At 45.6% G+C, this 20,431-nt stretch overlaps 1 protein-coding gene across 10 annotated transcripts in view; it reads right to left on the bottom strand.

Annotated features, from left to right (window-relative positions):
- MTCL1 (microtubule crosslinking factor 1) overlaps positions 1 to 20,431 on the bottom strand; it is a 126,139-nt gene that overhangs the window by 26,099 nt on the left and 79,609 nt on the right. For 6 of the 10 annotated variants that reach the window (XM_007974638.3, XM_007974642.3, XM_007974639.3 and 3 more), the window contains 4 exons: positions 19,862 to 20,017; positions 12,924 to 13,046; positions 9,550 to 9,780; positions 7,697 to 7,894 (listed from right to left, as the gene is read on the bottom strand). In XM_007974638.3, coding sequence (XP_007972829.3) covers positions 7,697 to 7,894; positions 9,550 to 9,780; positions 12,924 to 13,046; positions 19,862 to 20,017 — 708 coding nt within the window. The remainder of the gene's footprint in view (positions 1 to 7,696; positions 7,895 to 9,549; positions 9,781 to 12,923; positions 13,047 to 19,861; positions 20,018 to 20,431) is intronic. The other 4 variants (XM_037982498.2, XM_037982501.2, XM_007974640.3 and 1 more) reach the window with 3 other exon arrangements.

Raw genomic sequence — 20,431 nt, 5'->3', positions numbered from 1 at the left:
CTTTTGAAGTCAAATTTCAAAGCCATGATTTCTATCTTAGTACATTCCAGCAAGGGCATTATATCAGAAAGGTTTGGCCAAATGAATGAAACATGCTGAATCAATTATGGTACCTTGATAATAAAAGCCTCGGAAGCCCATCTCTTCCAATCAGCACTGAAAGCACATCACAAGCTCTCTGGGCGGTCTCAGGACATTTTTTTGGGTGCATTTATGAAGCAGGAGTTATAAAAGCTCTCTAAGTCCCATTGGATACAGACAAGCTCTAGTATGGAAAAACAGAGCCCCACCCTCTCAGAATTCCTCATCCCCCAAACTTGATAAACCTCTCCTCCCTGGTTCGGCAAGTACACTGGGGACCCCTCCTTCAGGTTCTGCACACACACTGGCCTTCACTCCACAGTCATGCTTCTAAATCCATCTAGTTGATCCACTAAACATACACAAAAATGGTTAAACATATATGGGAGGAATTTAAGATACTTTGGATGGATGTTTGTATTTATATAAAATTGTGCAGCCACAAAAAAGAATGAAATCATGGCTTTTGTAGCAACATGGATGCAGCTGGAGGCCATTATCCTAAGCAAGTTAACGCAGGAACAGAAAACCAAATACTGCATGTTCTCACTTATATGTGGGAGCCAAACACGGGGTATACTCGGGCAGAGAGAGGAACAACAGACACTGGGGATTCCAAAAGGGGATGCAAGGAGAGGGGCAAGGGTTGAAAAACTACCTATTGGGTACTACGTTCACTACTTAGGTAACGGGGTCATTAGAAGCCCACACCTCAGCATCATGCAATATACCCATATAATAAACCTGCATATGCACCCCTGAACCTAAAATTATATATATATTAAAATATATATTATATATATTTATAATATAGATAATATATACATATATAATTATATATTTTATATATTTTTAATATATTTTTTATATATTTTATATATAATTATATATGTATATATTCAAAAATAAAGTCGTATTAAAAAGAGAAATTCTTTAATATGAGCAGATTTATTATAGGGATCTCCATAGTTGTCGCCAGTATTTAATCGAGTAGACTTTTTTTGTTTTGTTTTGAGACAAAGTCTTGCTCTGTCTCCTAGGCTAGAATGCAGTGGATCACGGCTCACTGCAGCCTCAACCTCCTGGGCTCAAGCAGTCTTCCTACCTCAGCCTCTCAAGTAGCTGGGACTATAGGCGTGTGCCGCCACACCCAGCTAATTTTTGTATTTTTTGTAGCAACAAGGTTTCATCATGTTGCCCAGGCTGGTCTCAAACTCTGGCCTCAAGTGATCCACCTGCCTCAGCCTCAGAAAATGTTGGGATTGTAGGCATGAGCCACTGTGCCCAGCTACAACGGACTTTTGATGGAGTAGAAAGGCCTGTTTGTTCATATTTATTGCTCTTTTTCTCACAGGGAACAATTTTTACTTTAATAACTCTGGGACAAAAGGCATTAAGAGTACAGTTCAGTTAACATTTGAAGAACTCAGAAGCTAGGGAATCATCTATGAGTCTTATGCATTCTTACCAACCAACTGAACAGAAATAAATTAGCACTACACTCAAAGACATGCTCACCAAATATGTGAAGCTGTGACAAACACAGAACAGCTTTTAAAACTCCACGTCAAAAAGTACCTAAAAATTAGCCAGGTGTCATGGCTCTTGCCTGTAGTCCCAACTACTCAGGAGGCTGAGATGGGAGGATGGCTTGAGCCCAGGAGTTCAAGGTTACAGTGAGCTACGATCACACCACTGCCCTCCAGTCTGGGTGACAGAGTAAAACCCTGTTTCAAAAAAAAAAATCTAAAACTTATCTAAGTACAGTTGAGTGATAAGACGTGTCATAACAATCTTTTCAGAAATATACATCTTCATATAGAATTTGTTTGCTGAATAATCGCATATATTTTGTGGTAGATTTGTTTGGGAGTTTCATCTTTGGATTTTAAATTAAAAATCACTGTTTTTTGAGTCAAGAGTATTTCAAGCAGAAAATAATGGTAATAATTTTGATCCAGTTTTTGGAGAAGTCATTTAATTTTCACTGAAGAGAAAGCAGAAAACCATATAATACATTGTTATATGTAATCAATAGTTTCCTACAAATGCCAGGTTACATATGGTATCAGACTATGCTGTTCTTGGCCCGAACACCACACGACATTAGAATCAGAACTGTACAGTCCTCTTGCAGATTGGAAACCTGGTTTCTCTGGAAGCAAGTACTTCTTGGCTTTAACAGATACTGAATTCAATAAAATTTAAGCCTTAATGATTTATGCACATTTGCGTCAGAGTAATCAAAACAGTGCTCTATTAAACCAGGATAATATTAATCAACGTGGAATGAGCTCCAGAATTGCTTTGGGGTGAAGGTGGCCAAAGGGAGCAAGAGAGCCTAGCTCAATGCTGTTGGTACCTGTTATCGTCATTCCCCAAGAGCAGCATGAGGCACAGCAGGAAGCCAGGCCAGCTCCTACCATTAGCACGCAACAGCGTAAGTGGACGTCCGTGTCAACATTTCTGAAGACCCAGAATGAGCCGTAGATGGGCATGATTTTTCTAATGACTTTCACACACATGCAAAAAAAAGTAACGATAATTACTAATATTATAGGTGTTTCCTATGGCCGGGGGTGCACTAAATTACCGCCAACATGACCTTATTTATATGTCACATCAATTTTGAGTGCATATGCTATGTTCCCCATTTTACAGAGGAGGAACTATGGCTTAGAGTGGCTGAGGGCCAAGGTTCTACTGTCAAAGAAGTGAGATCCTGGACTGCAGTCTAGGTCGTCCCCTTCCAAGGCCAACAAACGGAGCCAGGAATATTCGAATTCTGACATTATACCCTGCCAAGCCTTTTTCTTCTTCTTCTTCTTTTTTTTTTTAACTTCACCTTGCAGAAGCCATCTAATCCCCATGAAGCTAATTCCATTTCCCATATCAAGGGAAATTAATGATAGTGAGTCATTCTGAGAGAATACCTAAAAGTTAACTTCTCTTATTTTTTTCCCCTGGTGGCACCCCTTGCTGGGCTACCTTTTGGGTAAAAAGATGACCCAAATCAAGTCAAGAATCAAATGAAGACTCAGGTCCATTAAGACGTCTTTATGATGTAAGTCTTCTTGGACACGGGACTTTCTGAACCTTTTGTGCCGGGGTCTAGGATGCAACCTTTTAGCTTGTACGTGTGTTGAGTGTAGGTCGGTTTCAACTCAAAAATCGGGCTTTTCATTCAGATATTAGCTGGCTGATTTTCTAGCAAAGCAGCAGGATAAAAAGCTTCCAACTATTTCCCTCTCCTCCGCCTATAGGCATTACAGCCTCACCTAGCTCAGCTCTCTTGAGTGAGACTTACGATGTGCTGTAATACATCAAACTTTTTAACAGGTTCAGAATTGGTCTTTGGTCCATAAGACTGCTATCCAAGTCTATCTATCCAAGTCTAATATCCAAGTCTATTAATAAGTATTACTAATAGAAAGTGAAATGGAAGTTTGTAGATAAGGTAACGTATCAAGGTATGTGTGACGCAATGCTGGCTATTTTTCCAAATTGTTCTTGCCTAAGATTTCTAAGATTTCATCAGGTGAAATCACAGCTCTACAAAAGAGCTAAACCACCACCAACTACTTTGCTTGCATCAGAGCCACTAACTTTATAACAGATTATAAGCTGAATCTGAAGCTGGAACACACATTGACTTGCTGCTATGGGTTAACCCACAAAACAACAGTCACAAAATAGAGATGACAGCGTCCACGTTTATTTAGGCTCCTTGACAGAGGCAGGGGAATTCCAGAATGATGCAGTAGCTGCTCAGACCCCCACAAGGCACGCATAGCTCCTTTTTGAGACCTCACTTAGCATTCAACACAGGCAACTCCTCCACCAGCGGCAGTCCCTGGAGAAATTCTTTACTGTGAGATTAACTAGAATTGATACATTCACACAGCCGGCAACATTTTTATAAATGAGCCATTTGTTGTTCTCCTCAATGTAACCTTCACTGTTACATCCAGAAAAGTTCTTTTCTAAAAACCATTATCCCCTACAGAGAATGGGCCACTGAAGACAGACCCTGAAAATATAATCTATTAATATCATGGGAATTAGAGTCATTACACACAGAAGTCCTCTGCCCTCTGGCCAAGAGTCTGCCCAGTGATCCTGTCCAGGAGGGCTCTGGGCTGTGGTCTCCACAAATGTCACCGAGAGCTTCCCAAGAACGAATGTGGATCCGGGAAAGAATAGATGAGGCACATATTTTATAAGCTGTAAACACAGTTATCAACCCAAAGGCTTAGGAAACCAGGGCAAGTCTGATGAAAATCAGGTGGCCACTAGGGAAGAAACTTATTTGTGAGGTCCCAGGTTGAGTTAGGCACTTTGGAAGGCCTGTGGCAAACTGCTGGCCATGGTTGACTCTGGGAGGTAGGACGGGGCGGGGAGAATCCTTCCACCAAGCACCCATCTGTGCATGTGAATTTTTACCTCACGCAGGGGCTACTTTCGGAGTGACAGAACAACTGCCACCACAAGTACATGGCAAAGATAAAACACTTCACGATCCCAAGCTCTGGTCTGGTTCCTTTTACAGAAAGAGAAGCATGCCTTATAGGGGAGGCCTCCCAGTTGCAGGATAAACTGAAGAATGAACCACAGTATGACGTACAAAATTGAAATGTAAACACCATCTAGGCTCAAGAGAACTTTCTTATTTAAAAAAAAAAAAAAAGGCAGATCACAGTTCTGATGTGAGGCCTCCTCTGGCAAGCATGCAGTTTTTGCAACTTGGGCAAGCAAAGGTGGGCAGCCTGCATGGCCAGAAAGGAAGACTGCTGGGGCCTGGGAGAGCCACAGCCCCGGAGGCCCAGGGAGCCAAGGGCTTTCTGTCTGCAGGAGAAAGGCTGACTTTTCAGGCAGCCCCTGAAGGCCCTAATGCAGCACAGGAGCCCTGACAAGGAGCAGAGGTCCAGGGAAGTGGAGTCTACTCAGTCCCGAGGCTGGACTGGGTGAGGGGTGAGGCTCTTTAGTGACCCGTAGCAGATGAAGACTTAAATATGAAATACAATTCCTTCAGCTCTTGCTATGAATTTTATATTAGGTTCTTCACACTTTTTTTTACTTAGTTGTTTTATTAAATGATAAAGAGAATTAGGTCACATCCCTGAATGAGAAAGTAACTTCTTTTTAAATCAGTTAACCCAAGTAGGGAAAAGGAGCTGCTGGTGCCCCAGGGCCATCATTCCCACACCATTCATCACCTTGTGTGAAGAAGCTGGATTCCAGGAATTACAAATCAGTATGAAATGCATAAACAGCCTTAGGAATGCTGGCCTCAGATGCTTAACACAGTGGCGAGAGTCTTGGAGCTCAAGGAGAACGATACGATTCCCTCTGAAAAGCATTCACTGTGGCTCTGGAGCCACCAGGTCATGACCACGAACTCATGTAGCTGAACACTGGGAAACAGGGAGTGTCGCAGAGCCAAATGTTTGCCAACCTGATGATTTGTTATGAGCCATCCCAAGGCTGATCAGTGTATGCAGTTGTTTCTTCAACCTCTGCGGACGTGATAAATGTTGCCATCTACTTCAGTTCAATTGTGAGAATGTTCCACATGTCACAAAGCAAAGACCAAGGCCTGAGGAACATTGTGACTGAGAACTTGTCCTTGGGAAAATGGCTTGGCTAGGTTTCCCATGCTACTAATCGCCTTGCGAGGTGCTCGGCGTTTCTGGAACGGCCCGGTTCTGTGCAGCTCTGCGAGACACGTGCCCTGGCTCTTGCATCCCAGCTGCCTGGCTAATACTCATGCCAGTCACAGAGAGGCAAATCCTCTAACCGGGAATGTTCCCTCCCAGAGAACCAGCTGTCGTTACAGTAGAGCTCGTCCATCTTCCGTCCTTGGACAGATGAGTGTTGTGCCCACAGTACTGAGCTCCTCGCTCACTACTGCGGACACTGGCCCACTCAGCAGACCTGGGTCTCAGTGTCTGGACTCCACCCGGCCACCTATCCACGTGCTTCTATAACACGCGGCCCACAGTGGAAGCTCACGGGTCCATCTCTCGCTAAAAACTAGTGTTGGAAGAAGCAGGAAGCAAAGGGAAACGACATTAAAATATGCTGAATGTAAGGTTCCAGCTGAGTGACTTCACATTATTTTCCACCCTGAGAGTAACATTTTCCATGACTGTTGTTTAGAAAACCAGATGTGCGAGGTGTCTTCTCGTCCAGAGCATCTGCGTGAGTGCGTGGGCAACACGTTGTCTTAGATGCAGCAGGTTGGCGGTGAGGTGGGAACAGTGGCCGTCAGTGGCAATATTAAGGGAGGCAAGCACACATGCTTAATGGGACTGAATGACATTTCTTTTTTGCTTTTTTGAAAGTAGCATTTTCATTTCTAACTAGATTATTGCTGGAAAACTCATTCCATGACCTAAATTCTCCCACGAACAATGGCATAATGGCATACTTTCTGATGGCTGTGAATAAAAGTTCCTTTGAAAGTATCATCTCCTTCTTAAGTCATGTTATTCAGGGAGAATGAAGGGGGGATGGGTGTACATAGGAAACAGCTGTTTAGGTGTGAAAATCTGATTGTATAGAGAGGGAGCAGGGGGAACCCAAATTCCCCTCAGCCTACACTCAGAAGGTCGCCGCCTGTCATCTGGATCTGAGCCAGCGCTCTGGCGACAGCCCGTTCCCATTAGAAGCAGCGGCTCTGGGCCCCGGGAGCCCGGGCCAGGGAGAAGCAGCAGTTGCGGCGTCCAGTGCAGAGGGAGTGCCCCAGAGTGTCTACAGCTGAGAGGCTAGAGCCGCGCCCATATGACTGCCGCCGCTGTGGCCACCTGGCCCTGCGCCCTCAGCCCAGAACGCAGGCCTCCTAGGGCAGGGGCGTCCAGCTGCACCCCAGGAGCCTCCTGAGAAGCTTTATCATCATGAATACATAATAAAGTTGGGTTAGAGGGGACTCAGAAGCCTGGGAGCGACAGAGTGTTAACACAGGGTCCTGCTCAGGAGCTCCTTACTCCAAATCCTCCGTCACTGACATTTTGCTATAAAAATGCAGGCAGTTTGGATGTTATCAGTAGTATCTTTTGGTTTATTAAGCAGAGTCTATTTGTATGGTCTTTGGCAATAATAACAGCTACTTAGTAACACTGAAGTCTCACCTCTCATTCTACATGCTTTACTTTTTTTCAAGGTGTCATCAAATACTTTTATCTGGGAGCATCATGTTTCAAGTGGGCCAAAGAGAACTTGAAATATTTCTTCCACGTTGGGGGATTTTTTTTTTAAACTTGTCCTTTGCTCCTTATATGTTATGCTGCCAAATGAATGATGTTGCCAATGACAGACTCTCTGAGGTAAATTCACTGGCCCCAGCACGGACACCACCACTGATCTAGCCTTACTACAGTCCTTATTTATATGGGTAACTCAAATGAAAGGGTGGGCTGACATTGAGATGAAAGGCTTGATGAGGTGACTTCTAGGAAAAACCCAGCATCACAAATGACAACAGGTGACCGCAGTTAGGCAGTGGAATTTTCTGCTACCTGAACACCAACATTGGAAACAAAATGACACAAATGTAGCTTAGCAGTCTCCTCTCCCTGGTGGGGGCAGGGTGACGGGCTCGGGTTGAGGCACCCACCTGCTTGTGGGACTGTCCCCTGTCCGTGGTCTGCAGCCGTAAGCTGTGGTCTCCTATCTGAACCCGGGAGTGTGGGGAGTGCTCCCCCACTGGAAAGCCACAGCCTCGGTCACTGTCGTCGTGGTCTGGGCCATCCACCTGGTGACTCCCCTGGACTCCAAGCTCCCCAAGCCCGGAGAGGGTCTCTGGATGCTCACCCTGAAACAGGCAGGAGGTGACGATCACAGTTTCAGCCAAATCCTTTTGCTGTAGAGCCTGATTTTCATTGTTTGAGGATAATGATCCATTTTATGGATTATCAACGCCTATACTTCTCAGTCCTTACCCCTAAAATGCTCATTTTGGCCATTTCACTCATGGGCACCTTCTGCATTTAAATAGCACAGGGTGGGTGCTCAACTTATTAGAAGACATTAGGAGAAGACATTAGAAGACATTAAGGAGAACTTTTAATTCTACTGTTTTTAAATTAGTATTACTAATAGCTATGGTTTTGTAAGTTAAAGGAGGAGGAACTCCAGAGTACTGATCAACAGGAAACTTTAAAACGATTTCTAGGCTTTGCTTAATAATGGTTTTCTATGTCATGGATAGTTGGAAGCTGGCAGAATTAGTTTTTGAAGACTTTCTTCACCCTGAGGAAAGAGAAGCACTGTATTTTCCCATTCCTAGGATGAGAACTTAAAATTACATACACTGTTCCCTAGAGTGAAAACCAGACAAAAGGTCTTTGGGAGCTAAAAAGAAACCATCTATTCACAATGCCTCGAAGCAGCTGGCCAAGAAGTCAGGGTCGTGGATGTGCAGAATACACAGAACACCAGTGGCTCCAGCCCCGGGTGCACCAGGAAGCAAAGCCAGGAAGGAGCCGGCAGTGCAATCAGTCACTCTGACTTAATCAATACAAAAGCAATCAGAAGGCAAAGATCTCTGTTCTGTTTCTATTATAAACCTAGGAATTGAGGCATAACAGGAAGAACATATACAAATTCCAGAGGTGGCAAAGTGAGTCATCTGAAGCTTAGAAAAGATCCTTTTAAAACTGTGTGGGCAGGACGGCTTTTCACATCTAGGAACAAAACTCAAATAGAAAGAAAAGCAAAAGTTTTAGAAACCAGCTTTTACAAACCAGCCAGGTTGAATGAGATGGTGCAGGACCTCAGGGTGATAACATCAATGAATTTATAAATGAGCAGCAAAGGAGACAGGAGCGAAACTTTGCTACAGCGTGGAGTTATGGACCAGGGCACTCTTAAAACTAGGTCAGAGCATAGCACGGAATTCTTAGTTTCATATATAACTGGACAAGCTGCTGCATTTCCATTTCTTGGATCAAAATTGACAAAACAATTTAAAATAATAATGACTTCACCACAACGCAAAATATCCACGTGGCAAAACTGCAATTGTATCCCACGAATATGTACCAATAAAAAAAGAGAGAGAGTAGATATTGAGCAGGCAACCAACAGCACCTGCCTCTGCCAGTCCCTCACTCACGAACATCATGCAGGTTTCATAGGGAAGTCTGTGGTTTTCTTCATGTCCTTCCTGCACTATTCTCAGTAAGTTTATGCCTAGCACTGCATACCTGCTCTTGCTACTGTAATGTTACTTCTGTTACATTTGCTTGTGTATAGGAAAATGATCGATGTTTCAGTCACCTGTGTTCAATTTTCTCTTTGTCTGTATGAATTGCTCTAAATGTTTGTTGTAGCAATATTAGATGTTAATCAAATATTGAGAAATAAAATAATAGAACATGACTGTGTATAGGGTGCGTGGGGAGATAACAGTGTCTGGGGTCAAGAACAAAACAGATGCAAATAAAAGGAACTTGACAGTGGAGTTACCTCAGTGAACTCCTCTCCTTCCTCCTCCATCTGCTTCCCTTGCCGCCAGTGTTTCAGCAGCCACCTGAGTTTGACGTAGAAGAGGAAAATGTTCTGCTTCAAGGACCGGAGCTCCTGCTGCATCAGATTCTTCTCATCACTCCAGGTTCGCTCATGGAGGCTGTTTTGCAAAGCCAGGCTGTGCATTTCCAGTTCTTTCCACCTCAAGGCATAGAGGTGCTCCTCCTCCATCTTGAATGGAACAAGAGACAGTGTGACAAGCGGCTAATCCAATCCGCCACCCAAACCAAACCAAGAGTCCCTGCAAACTGCCACTCAGTCTCTGTCGTGCTGCATATAAGATATGAAACACAGGAGCCCCCAGAAGTTTAGTTTGATTAAGGGCTTCAGACGTTTCCTGTTGACAAAACCCCATGAATCGTGTGATTCAGAAACAAGTGCTATTTCAAAATAAGGTATTGTGACAATTTTTCATTGCCAAGTCTCTCATGGTGTTTCGTATGTCTCTAAACTCCTTCAGGAAAACCGTGTCTCGGAAGTGCGGCTTACCACTGACTTAAATCCCATGTAAGCAGATTCCATTTCCCCTCTGTATGGGCTAGGCGCTCAAACGCACATTAAATTGTAAAGAAGAAGTGGAAATCCTTCCCCTCTACTTCCTGAGCCCCCTGACTCCCCACAGCCCTGACAGAAGAGAACCCCAGCTGGTGGAGAGCACAGCAGGCTGGGTGGAAGGAATTCTTCCAAGTACGCAGGCCTCGACTGCATACAACAGCGAGGAAACAGAAAAGTGTGTCTGAGAGCCTATTTCCATGCTTAAAGACTTGATATTCCTATTAGATGTGCATATCTCTTAGGAAAAGAAAAGTGTCACTGAAAAAGTATCTTGCATCTCCACATTAAATTCCCCTTTTTTAAATGCCCCTGGTATAGACACTCTTCTAAGCAACAAACGATAATTGTATATCAACACTGAAAAGCAAAAGAGTGAATAAAATACCGCTTTGCACATAAGGGCACAAGAATAGTATCAACAAATAATATTTACAGTAGCTAAAGTGATACTATGGGATCAAAGCTTTGTGTTCTATAGACCAATAAAAGGTTCGAATGCCAGCCTGAAGGTTATCAGCTGTCCTCTCTTAACACTCCTTCTTATGCCAAAAACCAAGGAAGGGATTTATTTTTCTCTTTAAAGTACTAGATTCATTCTCAGAGGCCATGGGAATAGAACCACAGCTGCTGGAGGCCAATGCACTGAAGGCCAGTGAAGAGTCAGAGGCAGCTCTGCAAAGGTCCACAGGTCTAGACAACGACTTGGTGGCTGTTCTCCTAACAGCTGACCTTTATTGTAGTTTTGGCCAAAATAACAGAAAATAGGTGATTTTATTCACCATCTCAGCAGCCCTCAGCATTCCACCACTGGTTCTCCCCTGTGGACACAAGGGCAGCCTAGTGCACCAGACACCCAGCATCTGCAATTTCCTCCTGATAAGTCAACGTGGTATTTTTTTGGGTGGGAAGTGTATTTAACATTTCACACTGAAGATGTAACAGTCATGGGATCTTTTGCACCATCTGGTTTGAGTTAGATACATGACAATAGAAGAGGCAGTTAATCTATAACAAAGATCAGTAATTAAAAAGAAGGGAGGTCTGGTCTCTGGCCTCTTGGTCATTTACAGAACAAGAACAATGAGGAAGAGAGTTCATCTATAATCTAAGAAACAAAACTGCAAACATGTTCATGACTCCAGGACTTAACTTCGCCCTTGACATAATCCATTTAGAAAGTCCTGTAGTTTTACTTTCTTTTACAAGTCTTAGCCAGCTGACTCGTGCTGGGCAGGCTTCACTGGCCTCAGGGGGGCCATGTGAAGATAACGTGAGCCCCTTCCCCGCCTGGCTGTGGAGAGGCGCTGGGCCCAGCTGTGGAGAGGCCCTGGGCCCGGCTGTGGAGAGGCGCTGAGACACTCAGACCCGCCTCCAGCACTGCGCCCAGGCCCTCCTGGAGAGCCTTCTTTTCTCTCCCTCATGTCTCGACTGCCCTTTCCAGCTCCTTCTGTTCCACGACTCCGTGAACCCCCCAAGTCTCAGAGCTCAGTCCTCTGCCCTCTGGGCACCTTGGGGGACACTTTCCCTTCCCTTCTGAATAAGCCTGAAGGACATCTCCTACCATTCGAAGCCTCTTCTGCAATACTCCTCCATCATCAACCCACGTACTAGAAACACGTGGGCCCCGGACATTGTGCTAGCAGCATCTTCAGTGATAAACTCACTTTTCAAACCATTTTTGGTGCCATGCAAAACTTTTTTTGTTTAATTACTTAGGAATCTATCTTTCAAGTAACATGGAATTATTTTCCTCTGATAATAAGATGTGCAACTTGACCCCTAAATGAAACACTTAAAAATTGAGTCCTGCATGTAGTGGTGGAAGTTGGCAGAAAGTATTTAGATCTTGGCATTCGGCTCTGCCTTCCCTAAGCTGCAAGGTACGGAGAAGGCACTCGCTCCTTTAATCAGTTTGTGACCCACTTGAATCACATGGCCTCAGTCAACATGGGGGTTACGTGCAGCGCACATTCCTCGCCAAAGTAAGTTCTTAGATCCACCAGGACTTTATCTGCATAGGATATTTATTTTAAAACACCAAGGTGCTCTATTCAAGGTCAACTGCTTTGCTTTGTTTGGTTTTAAAGACACAACTATCTTTCAAGAACAAATACACAGGGGAAGAGCAGCTGCAGCAATTCTGAACCTAGATATCTGTCCACAACTTAATTAGGTTTGGGGTGGCAGGGATTGGGCCGTTCTCATGGATGTCCAGGGCGATGAGTGCCCACATCTGCGAATCCCTTCTACTGGGAACTCTGGGGAAGGATTTGCAGATAAAAGGTAATTAGCCAGTACCAGGTTATTCAAGAGTAACAGAGGTTCATCAGGCCACAGCTCAAGTTGCGGCAGTTTTCTGAAGGCAATGGCTTAGCATGAGGTTGCTGATTTTTCTATCAGAAAATTCACCCAACATTAGCAGAGGTGACAGACACACTTTTCTGTCCAGTTCCATTTAGGCTCTTACTTGATGTTAGGCTGGTACTGCTGTAGGAAAGTTTAGATTAGGTATGAGGAAGACCTTGCTGAGACCACAGTGTAGATGCTGAAAAGCATGTGCCAGAGCAGAAAGGTAGAGTTATCTGTAGGGGCATCTGAGAGGGGACAGCTCTACTGGGTGACCTTCCCATAGGTGCCCGGGAGTCTAGCAGCCTGTACGCAACAGACAGCCTTCTTTGAAAATGCATCGTGGCATTTCTCCTTTGGGGCTGTGCAGTTCATGAAGCGGTTGTGCTGAAAAATCCGTGTTAAATATTTACCTTATGGATCTTGTTTGTAAATGTCTCTGTCTCCTCTTGATGCAGTCTGGCCGCCTGCACGAGCTGACCCTGTAGCTCCTCTATGGATACACTCTGCTCAGGTAAAACAGAGGGGCCCCTGAGCTGATCGGTGGGATAAAGGAAGGGGTTTAGTGGAAGTGAGAACTCTGCCTGAGGTGACGACGCAGGACAGACATCTGCACAAGCCAGGGACACACACGGAGCGACACAGCATGTGTGGGCGCTGCAGCAGTGGAGTGACTGTGGCAGCTCCCCTGGGGTTTCCCTCTAGACCCCACAGCTCCCTGAGTTACCTGGGGAGGGACAGCTCTAGCTGCCCTGCATCTCTTACCCAGGAGGGGAGTGGGCAGCTTCACCCACCACCATAACCACAAACCAGACTGAGAGAAGATGGCCAAAGTACACCAGAGGTGACCTTGCTCCCACAGTGGCTTCTGGATGCTGGGATGGTCAGAGCTGACTATGACCGAGGCAAGCATGACCACCTATTACACATCAGCCTCTTGGATTCCCTCCCCAAGTCATGGGGTCTTTCTGAGTTGCATAATCAATTTTTTCATACGCTTTCTTATTAGAGTTTTTCCTGCTCAGCCGAGGGTGTCTTTATCGAGGTGATCTGACCCCGATGCTCAGGGCAATAGGGTGGGGGTTCATCAATGAGCAGAGATGCACGGCTTCAGGCCTCCCAATCGCACATGTTGCCTAAGGAGAATCGCACAAAGATGGACTTACTACATTTAAAGACAGGTGGTGGAATCCGTATCATGACTTTTATTGGTAAAGTCTACCTTTTATGTTCTAATGCCATGATAGAGGAGTCAGTGCCACTACTTCTGAAATCAAATGTGTTTAGAGATGGAAACACTGTTATGCTAAAAATCTCAGGCATCACCAAAATTTAAGCATGACAGTTTACCCACTGGATTATGCTACTTGAAGACAGGTGATTTATAAAACTGGGAATTCGAGTAGATTGTTGCAATAAAATATGTGCTGTTTCACTGGTTCATTCTGAGTCCCTTTAACTCATCTACTACTTCTCCCTGAGGATACTGTTTGCTCCTCCTAATCTGATGGTACCTGGGTAGTCAAGAGTGAAGATCACACCCTAAGAACAGAAAATGCAAAAAATAAAAGAGCAGAGCACTTTCCTTAGCACTGGGGATACGAGAAAGGGGTATTAAGGAAAGAAGAATGGAGAGAGAAAATCAGACACTGGGGATTCACCAAGTTTGGCATAAAATTTTGAAAACTAGAGATTTAAACATCCTATTTTCAGAAAACTCAGTAATTTCTGAGAGCATTAAATGCTGCTTTGATTTGCTAGTTGTTCGAGACTATTATAGTCTTTTATACATATGAAGCATCGTTTGGGGTTCTCTGAAAAGATGCATTTCCCTACGTGTTGAATTGACCTCAATGACTAATTTTTCATTTCTAAAAGTTCTATTACTTAAAAAATATATGTGGTCTTTTATGATGGTGACATACTGTTGTCCTGTTTGGTTGCCTTTAATAACTGTGAACGCACTTATCTGATAGTGTCCATCTGAAAATTCTATTATCTGCAGTCTTAGGGCTGAATCCCATTTGCCGTGTCTGCCAACTCGTGTTCCTGCTGGACGTTACTGGCTTGTGTGACTTCATCTCCTGGGGCACTTACCTATGGATCTGGTATGGATCTGGGTGGAGGATGTGCCTCCAGATTGGTTTCCTGTTTGCTGGAGCTCGCAATATTACACAAATCCCTTTCTTTGGGGATTCCCGGACCAAACTGGTAACATCAATTCGAAGCCTGACCCTGGGTGAGGCAAGCTCTAGCCCTCCCACTCCTGATGCAGAGCTCTTGCTGGGGAAACAAGTATCCGCATTGCCTCCTCGCTCCTTGCCCCAGGGCCAGCAGGCAAATGCTTCTCTGGTTCATTCATTTCCTTTCTTTCCCTGCGATGTCGGGCCCCATCTTCTGTTCCTTTGGAGCTGCTGAAACCCAAGGCTCCCAGTTACCAGTTCTGGCAACAATCTCCCTAATCCACCCACCCAAGGGCCACAGAGACCGCTCTGGTTCTCAATTGTTTGTTTGTTTGTTTTTGTTTTGAGACAGGGTCTCGATCCGTCACCCAGGCTAGAGTGCAGTGGCACGATCTGGGCTCACTGCAACCTCCACCTCCCGGGCTCAAGCAATTCTCCTGTCTCAGCCTCCCGAGCAGCTGGGATTACAGGTGCATGCCACCACACCCGGCTAATTTTTGTGTTTTTGGTAGAGGCAGGGTTTCACCATGTTGGTCAGGCTGGTCTTGAACTTCTGACCTCAAGTGATCTGCCCGCCTCAGCCTCCCAAAGTGCTGAGATTACAGGCGTGAACCACCGTGTCTGGCTTTCTGGGTCCCAATTCTAAAATCAATTCCAACTCTTGAAGATTCCCCTAAATTTCCTGGGAATTCAGCAATGTATTTAAGAGGATACTTTGTATTTTATGCAGTGTTTTATTCAGTATTTATTGAGCACCTCCAGTGCTAGGCACCGTCTAAAGCGTGGGGGATACAGCGTTAACACGGTGACCACACCTGCCCTCGGGGCTTCCCTCCTGTCTCAGGTGTTCCATGCAGGACTGTTTCCAGGTCACCTAGGCTGCTCTCCTGCCAGCTTTACTTTCCAGCTACATATTACTCTATAAACTCAAAATGTAAAAATCCTCCTTATTTAATGCATTAGGTGCTAGCCAAAAGCTTTATGAGGTGTAAAAACAGACATCCTAATCAAGCGTATTGTTTAAGAAAAGCAAAGATCTATTAGTTTAGTTTCTATAGATTGCATGACTGTTTGAACCACACCTTTGAAGAGTCACAGAAAAGGAGGTCCTAAGAGTCTGTTCACGGGGGAAGTCGGATTCACCTGTGAAGGCTCCAGTGTTCTCTGTAGACTCTGCTGCCTGCTCACAAGCAGACACGCTTGGATCCCCCTGACCTATCAGAAGTTTCATTTTCCTTTACTGTCCATTTTTGCTAATGCAATACTAAAACTCCCATGGACAACTGCTCCTAGCTGGGATGCCAGCGTCACTCCAATGTTACAAAAAACAACATACAAACATGCTATGGCAACAGGTTCAGCCTAGAATTACTCTACTGCCACACAACTGCATACGACCACATACATCTGGAGAAAAGTTTCACATGACACATAAATATCTTCTAAAAAAATAAGTATTTCCCTTTACCACCCAATCCCCAAAGGTTTGATTCTAAAAAAAACCGTTCTTTGTTCACTTACCTAGGATTCTGATTATACATCAAATTCATTTTGATCTCCCTATTAAAGCAGCTCATCTAAACCAACACCACCCTCACTTGTTTCCGAGGCTGCTGAGACACTAGTCTTGACAACCGTAACCATTCTCCCCACATCAGTGTTCTGAAACTCCCGCCCATGTCGTCCCCAGTAGAGCTGCATCCCACACTGACTGACAAAGGCTAACTTCCCCAACTCCAGAGAAAGCAGCTTATAAATTACTTCCCACACCTACGAAGATTATCTTCACAATCTCAAACACAAACAGAAAAGCAAGGCTTCTCATGGCCGTCACTAGAGTGCCTAGCAATACTACTCCTGTATTAGGACAATTCCATCAGCAAGACCACGGCTTCATTTTCTGGAGGGTTCCATTTTGTCCTGGCCAGTTTTGCAACCACTTATTTCAAAAGCAGTACATGAGGCCAACACATGTGTGCAAATACTTGGCATAAAACCCCACGTAACTTCCTTGTGGCTGGCATTTCACAGCTGAGGCACGTGGGATCGTGAGTGCTTTGTGTGCTTCCTTGATTGAAGGATAAAAGCAGGCACTGAGGAGAAGAGCTCTTTGAGATTTCTGACCCAGAAACTCAATCCTCTGGTCACAGGCCTGGTCTCCTTTATATCTGAAATCCGACCAGCGTCCGTGCATGGCTACTTCTCATTCAGGACTATTTTTAAGGTGCCTCACACATTCCAAACCATTCCACACACCACTCTCTCTTAACAAATGCGAATGTCTCACGTTTGATGGGAACCCCAGGGAGCCAAGTCAGGGAAGAGTCCAGTGCACAGTGTGAGCATCTCGCTAATATCTCCTGAGAAGAGCAGGCAGCAGGAGCACTTGTCCTGAAGTCTGTTATTTTTTTAGCAGTTCATTTTTGCGTGGTTGCACTGATGTGTTAGTGGGTGTCCGTGGGTTCTGACTTCAGTTTGCTCTGGCTATGGCTGTAAGAATGCTGGCCTTGGAGAAGCCGCCCCTTTCCCAGGTTTAGTGAATGATGGCGTTTGAGCAGCAGGGCTCCTCCACTGCCCAGATTTGCAATCTGCTAAAATGTGTCATGTGTAAGAAGGCACTTCTTTTTCTCCTCTTTAATGTTATAACTGCTGTGGCTGCTACAACTATGAGTAGTAGTCACAGTTTTGGTCTGGCCAAAATGCCTCCATTTTTCAAAATAATAACTTACCCTCTTTCCCCTTTCCCCAAATATAAAAATCCATAAGGCAAAAGACACAGAGGCGTTTTGTAAGTGCAGCTTGAGACATGAATCCTCTTAAAAAACTTCTGCTCAAATATGGAAAGTTTCTTCTTTGATGCCCTGATACTAGGTGTGCTATTGGGGCCCCTCCCACACCCCCGAGGAACTACGGGCAGAGAGCTAAAGGGGATCCACACTGGCACAGTCGTGGCTGGCCTGAGGGCAACATTGGTGGTTATTTCAAGGGAAACGTAGAAGGGAGCGAAGAGAGCTACCGGCGGGACCTAGAGCTCCAGCCCTGCCTCAAGTCTGCGTGAAGGTGTCGGTGCTGTGTTTCCCTCAGTTACTCCAGCCGGGTGTGCAGGAGTCTCCGGCTGGGCTGCTGGGTTGACTTACGGGAGCTTTGTGTACTGTTTCCATTAGAGCCTCATGGGAAAGCAATTGTTGGCAGCAAATTCAGGGATGTTCTCATTAAAAGGCTTTTAAGAGTTCTGCTCCCCAGAATTATCCATTGTACAATTCTTTAACACAATGTCATATTCAAAGACCAAACTAACAAGGCTGTCAGAGTGACATTCACACCAGGGACGGGGCTGCCTCTCCCAACCCAGGCTCTGCGACAGATCCATATCCAGCTCCTCTAATAAAAGGAAACACTGTGGAGATTTCAAGTGGCTCCAGAACATGCCTTATTAAAAAATAAAATAAAATAAAATAAAATAAAATAGGATGTGTTTGCAGCATAATTGAGTTTTCTCTCCTGTGTGAAATGTCTTTGTGAATAAAAAACATCAGAACGAGGGATGTTTGTTTAAAACTCCTGATTCATACTGCTTCCCCTTCTAGGAAATGATGCTCCCTAGATCTGGCCTTTCACTATGGAGATTTTAAGCTTTCTTGTTAAAATATACAAAATTAAAGGAAGCTAGATGGATGTTTAAAAAAGGTGCCATTCCATGGCAAGACTGCGGCCGTACAATTAGTCGTTAGAGTGACTCTTTAGAAACGCACCCAGGGGTCAGTGCAGGGCTCTCCCACCGCTACAGATCAGGCCCCTGCGGGGATGTGCTGGGGAGTGGGGGCTGCAGCTGGCTGAAGGCTGTTCTAGACCCAGTTCTGCCACCAACCAGGAGGAGAGTTTACTGGCAAGCCGCTTCACTTCTCGGGCTTCCTTTTTCTCATCCGCAGAATGAGAGCCTTCATCTGTAGACTTGCTGTTCCCTTCTGAGCTGCACTGTTTGGAGATCCTGTGCTGCCCCGTGGCACCAGCTCACTCTGCTAATCTACTTCTTGCGAAGCTTTATTGTCCCTCAGTATTTGGTTTGCTTCAACTCAGTATGCTTCTCTCTCCCAAATCACTCCCAGTTTCTGAAGCTATGCTATGCATTCACAATGGTGACAACTTATCACTGCTCCAGGTTACACAATAAGGACCTAGGAAGAATCCGGGAGGAGCGCTGTCTAACACAGGCTGTAACTGCACACAGCTATGTGTGACACACCTTGAAGGGCAGAACACTTGGAAAGGGAGATGCAGTTCCTGTAAAACCAACCATCAAAGGGAAAGGGGCCGCCCTGTGTAGCCGGAGCTGTGGTTCCAGAAACAGCCCATGGCAAAGAAGGAAGAGCTACAGTGGGAAGGGAAAACTAGCCCCTGACTAGGGGAGCTATGACACACTTCCCCCCTTGTAAGTCCCCAATGGCAGGACATTGCATTCTCTCTCTATTACTAATCATACTTTACACTGACACAGCATCTGGACTTTTAAAGGTGCTTCCTTATTCAACAGCTCCTTGGGAACCCCCTCTTTCTCTCCCGGGTGGGGTGGCCTGCGTCTAAGAGCTTTCACTTTCCCAGGCTTCTGACAGCAGTTCCAACCATGGTCCCTGTGGTGGCTTCAGCCTTGTGTACACCGGGTTACTGTGGTGAAAGAGCCTGCTAAGGGTGCCCACAGGTCAGGAGTGAGCCTCCCTGATTCTACCAACCGGCTGGCAGTATCACTCGAGACCGTGGGATGGTCACACGAGACACAGGCAACAGCTGAAAAAGGGGAGCCCTAAGGCGAGTTGCCTCCAGAGCAGGGAAGCCCGGGCTGAGTTTTCATCCCTGTTCTCTGCAACTGCACAAGAAGCCACCGCGCGCTCAACAATCGGCCTACCTCCAGGGGCTCCCGGTCTGCGGAAACAGGTGGTGGACAGCGCCTGTGGTGAGCTGTCCCTCTGTCTGACAAGCACAGCAGTTCACTGCATGCACCTGCACACACCTGCCTGTCCCCGTGCACACAATGGGTTTGCTGCCAAGTGAGTTCCACCTAGTTCCACCTCCTCCTGCCATGTTCCCTCAGGGCCTTGTCCGGGACAGAAAACGTCACGCAGCCAGCCACACAGAAAAAGGAAGGGGGGCGGGGATTGCTTGCCCACGCTGACCTCCAGACTGAAGCAGGTCTGGCCTCCCAGCCCATGGCTCCCGGCGTCCCCGTCTGCGCGGCGGTGCAGCTCCCGTGCAGTTCGGAGGCGCAGGCTCTCCCGCTCGTCCCCTCGGGCCGGCCCCAGCTGCCACTCTAGCTGCTCCCTCAGTCTGGACTGTTAGGTGCACGGGAGGGATTTTTGTTTTTTTTTTAAATTTTAAACAAACAAACAGAAAAAAAAAAAACAAAAACAAAGGACAAGAAGGTGGAGGCAGGGAGAGGGGATAAAGAAAACAAAAATGGATAAGGGAGACGACTGAGAAAACGACCAAAGAACAGCACAAATAGAAACACCAGCTTAAAGACAGCGGTGGACGAAAGTGAAGAGAACAGACCCAAGATGAGAATGAGCAAAAGGGCGGGTGGACACATCCGAAAAGCAAAAAGAGAAAGTGGGGGCGCAAAACACTGGTTACGGGGCACATGCGATGGCGATGCGTGAATCCAGAACTCAACCGCAAGCACGCTACCCGTGAAGGAAACGGAAAACGAGGCTCTTCCTTCCTTACTTGTGGGTCGAGCAGCCAAA

This window comes from Chlorocebus sabaeus, chromosome 18 (assembly GCF_047675955.1).
Source record: "Chlorocebus sabaeus isolate Y175 chromosome 18, mChlSab1.0.hap1, whole genome shotgun sequence".
NCBI lineage: Eukaryota > Metazoa > Chordata > Mammalia > Primates > Cercopithecidae > Chlorocebus > Chlorocebus sabaeus.
The sequence above is the reverse complement of the archived record's forward strand: the minus strand, read 5'-3'. Positions and strand labels throughout refer to the sequence as shown.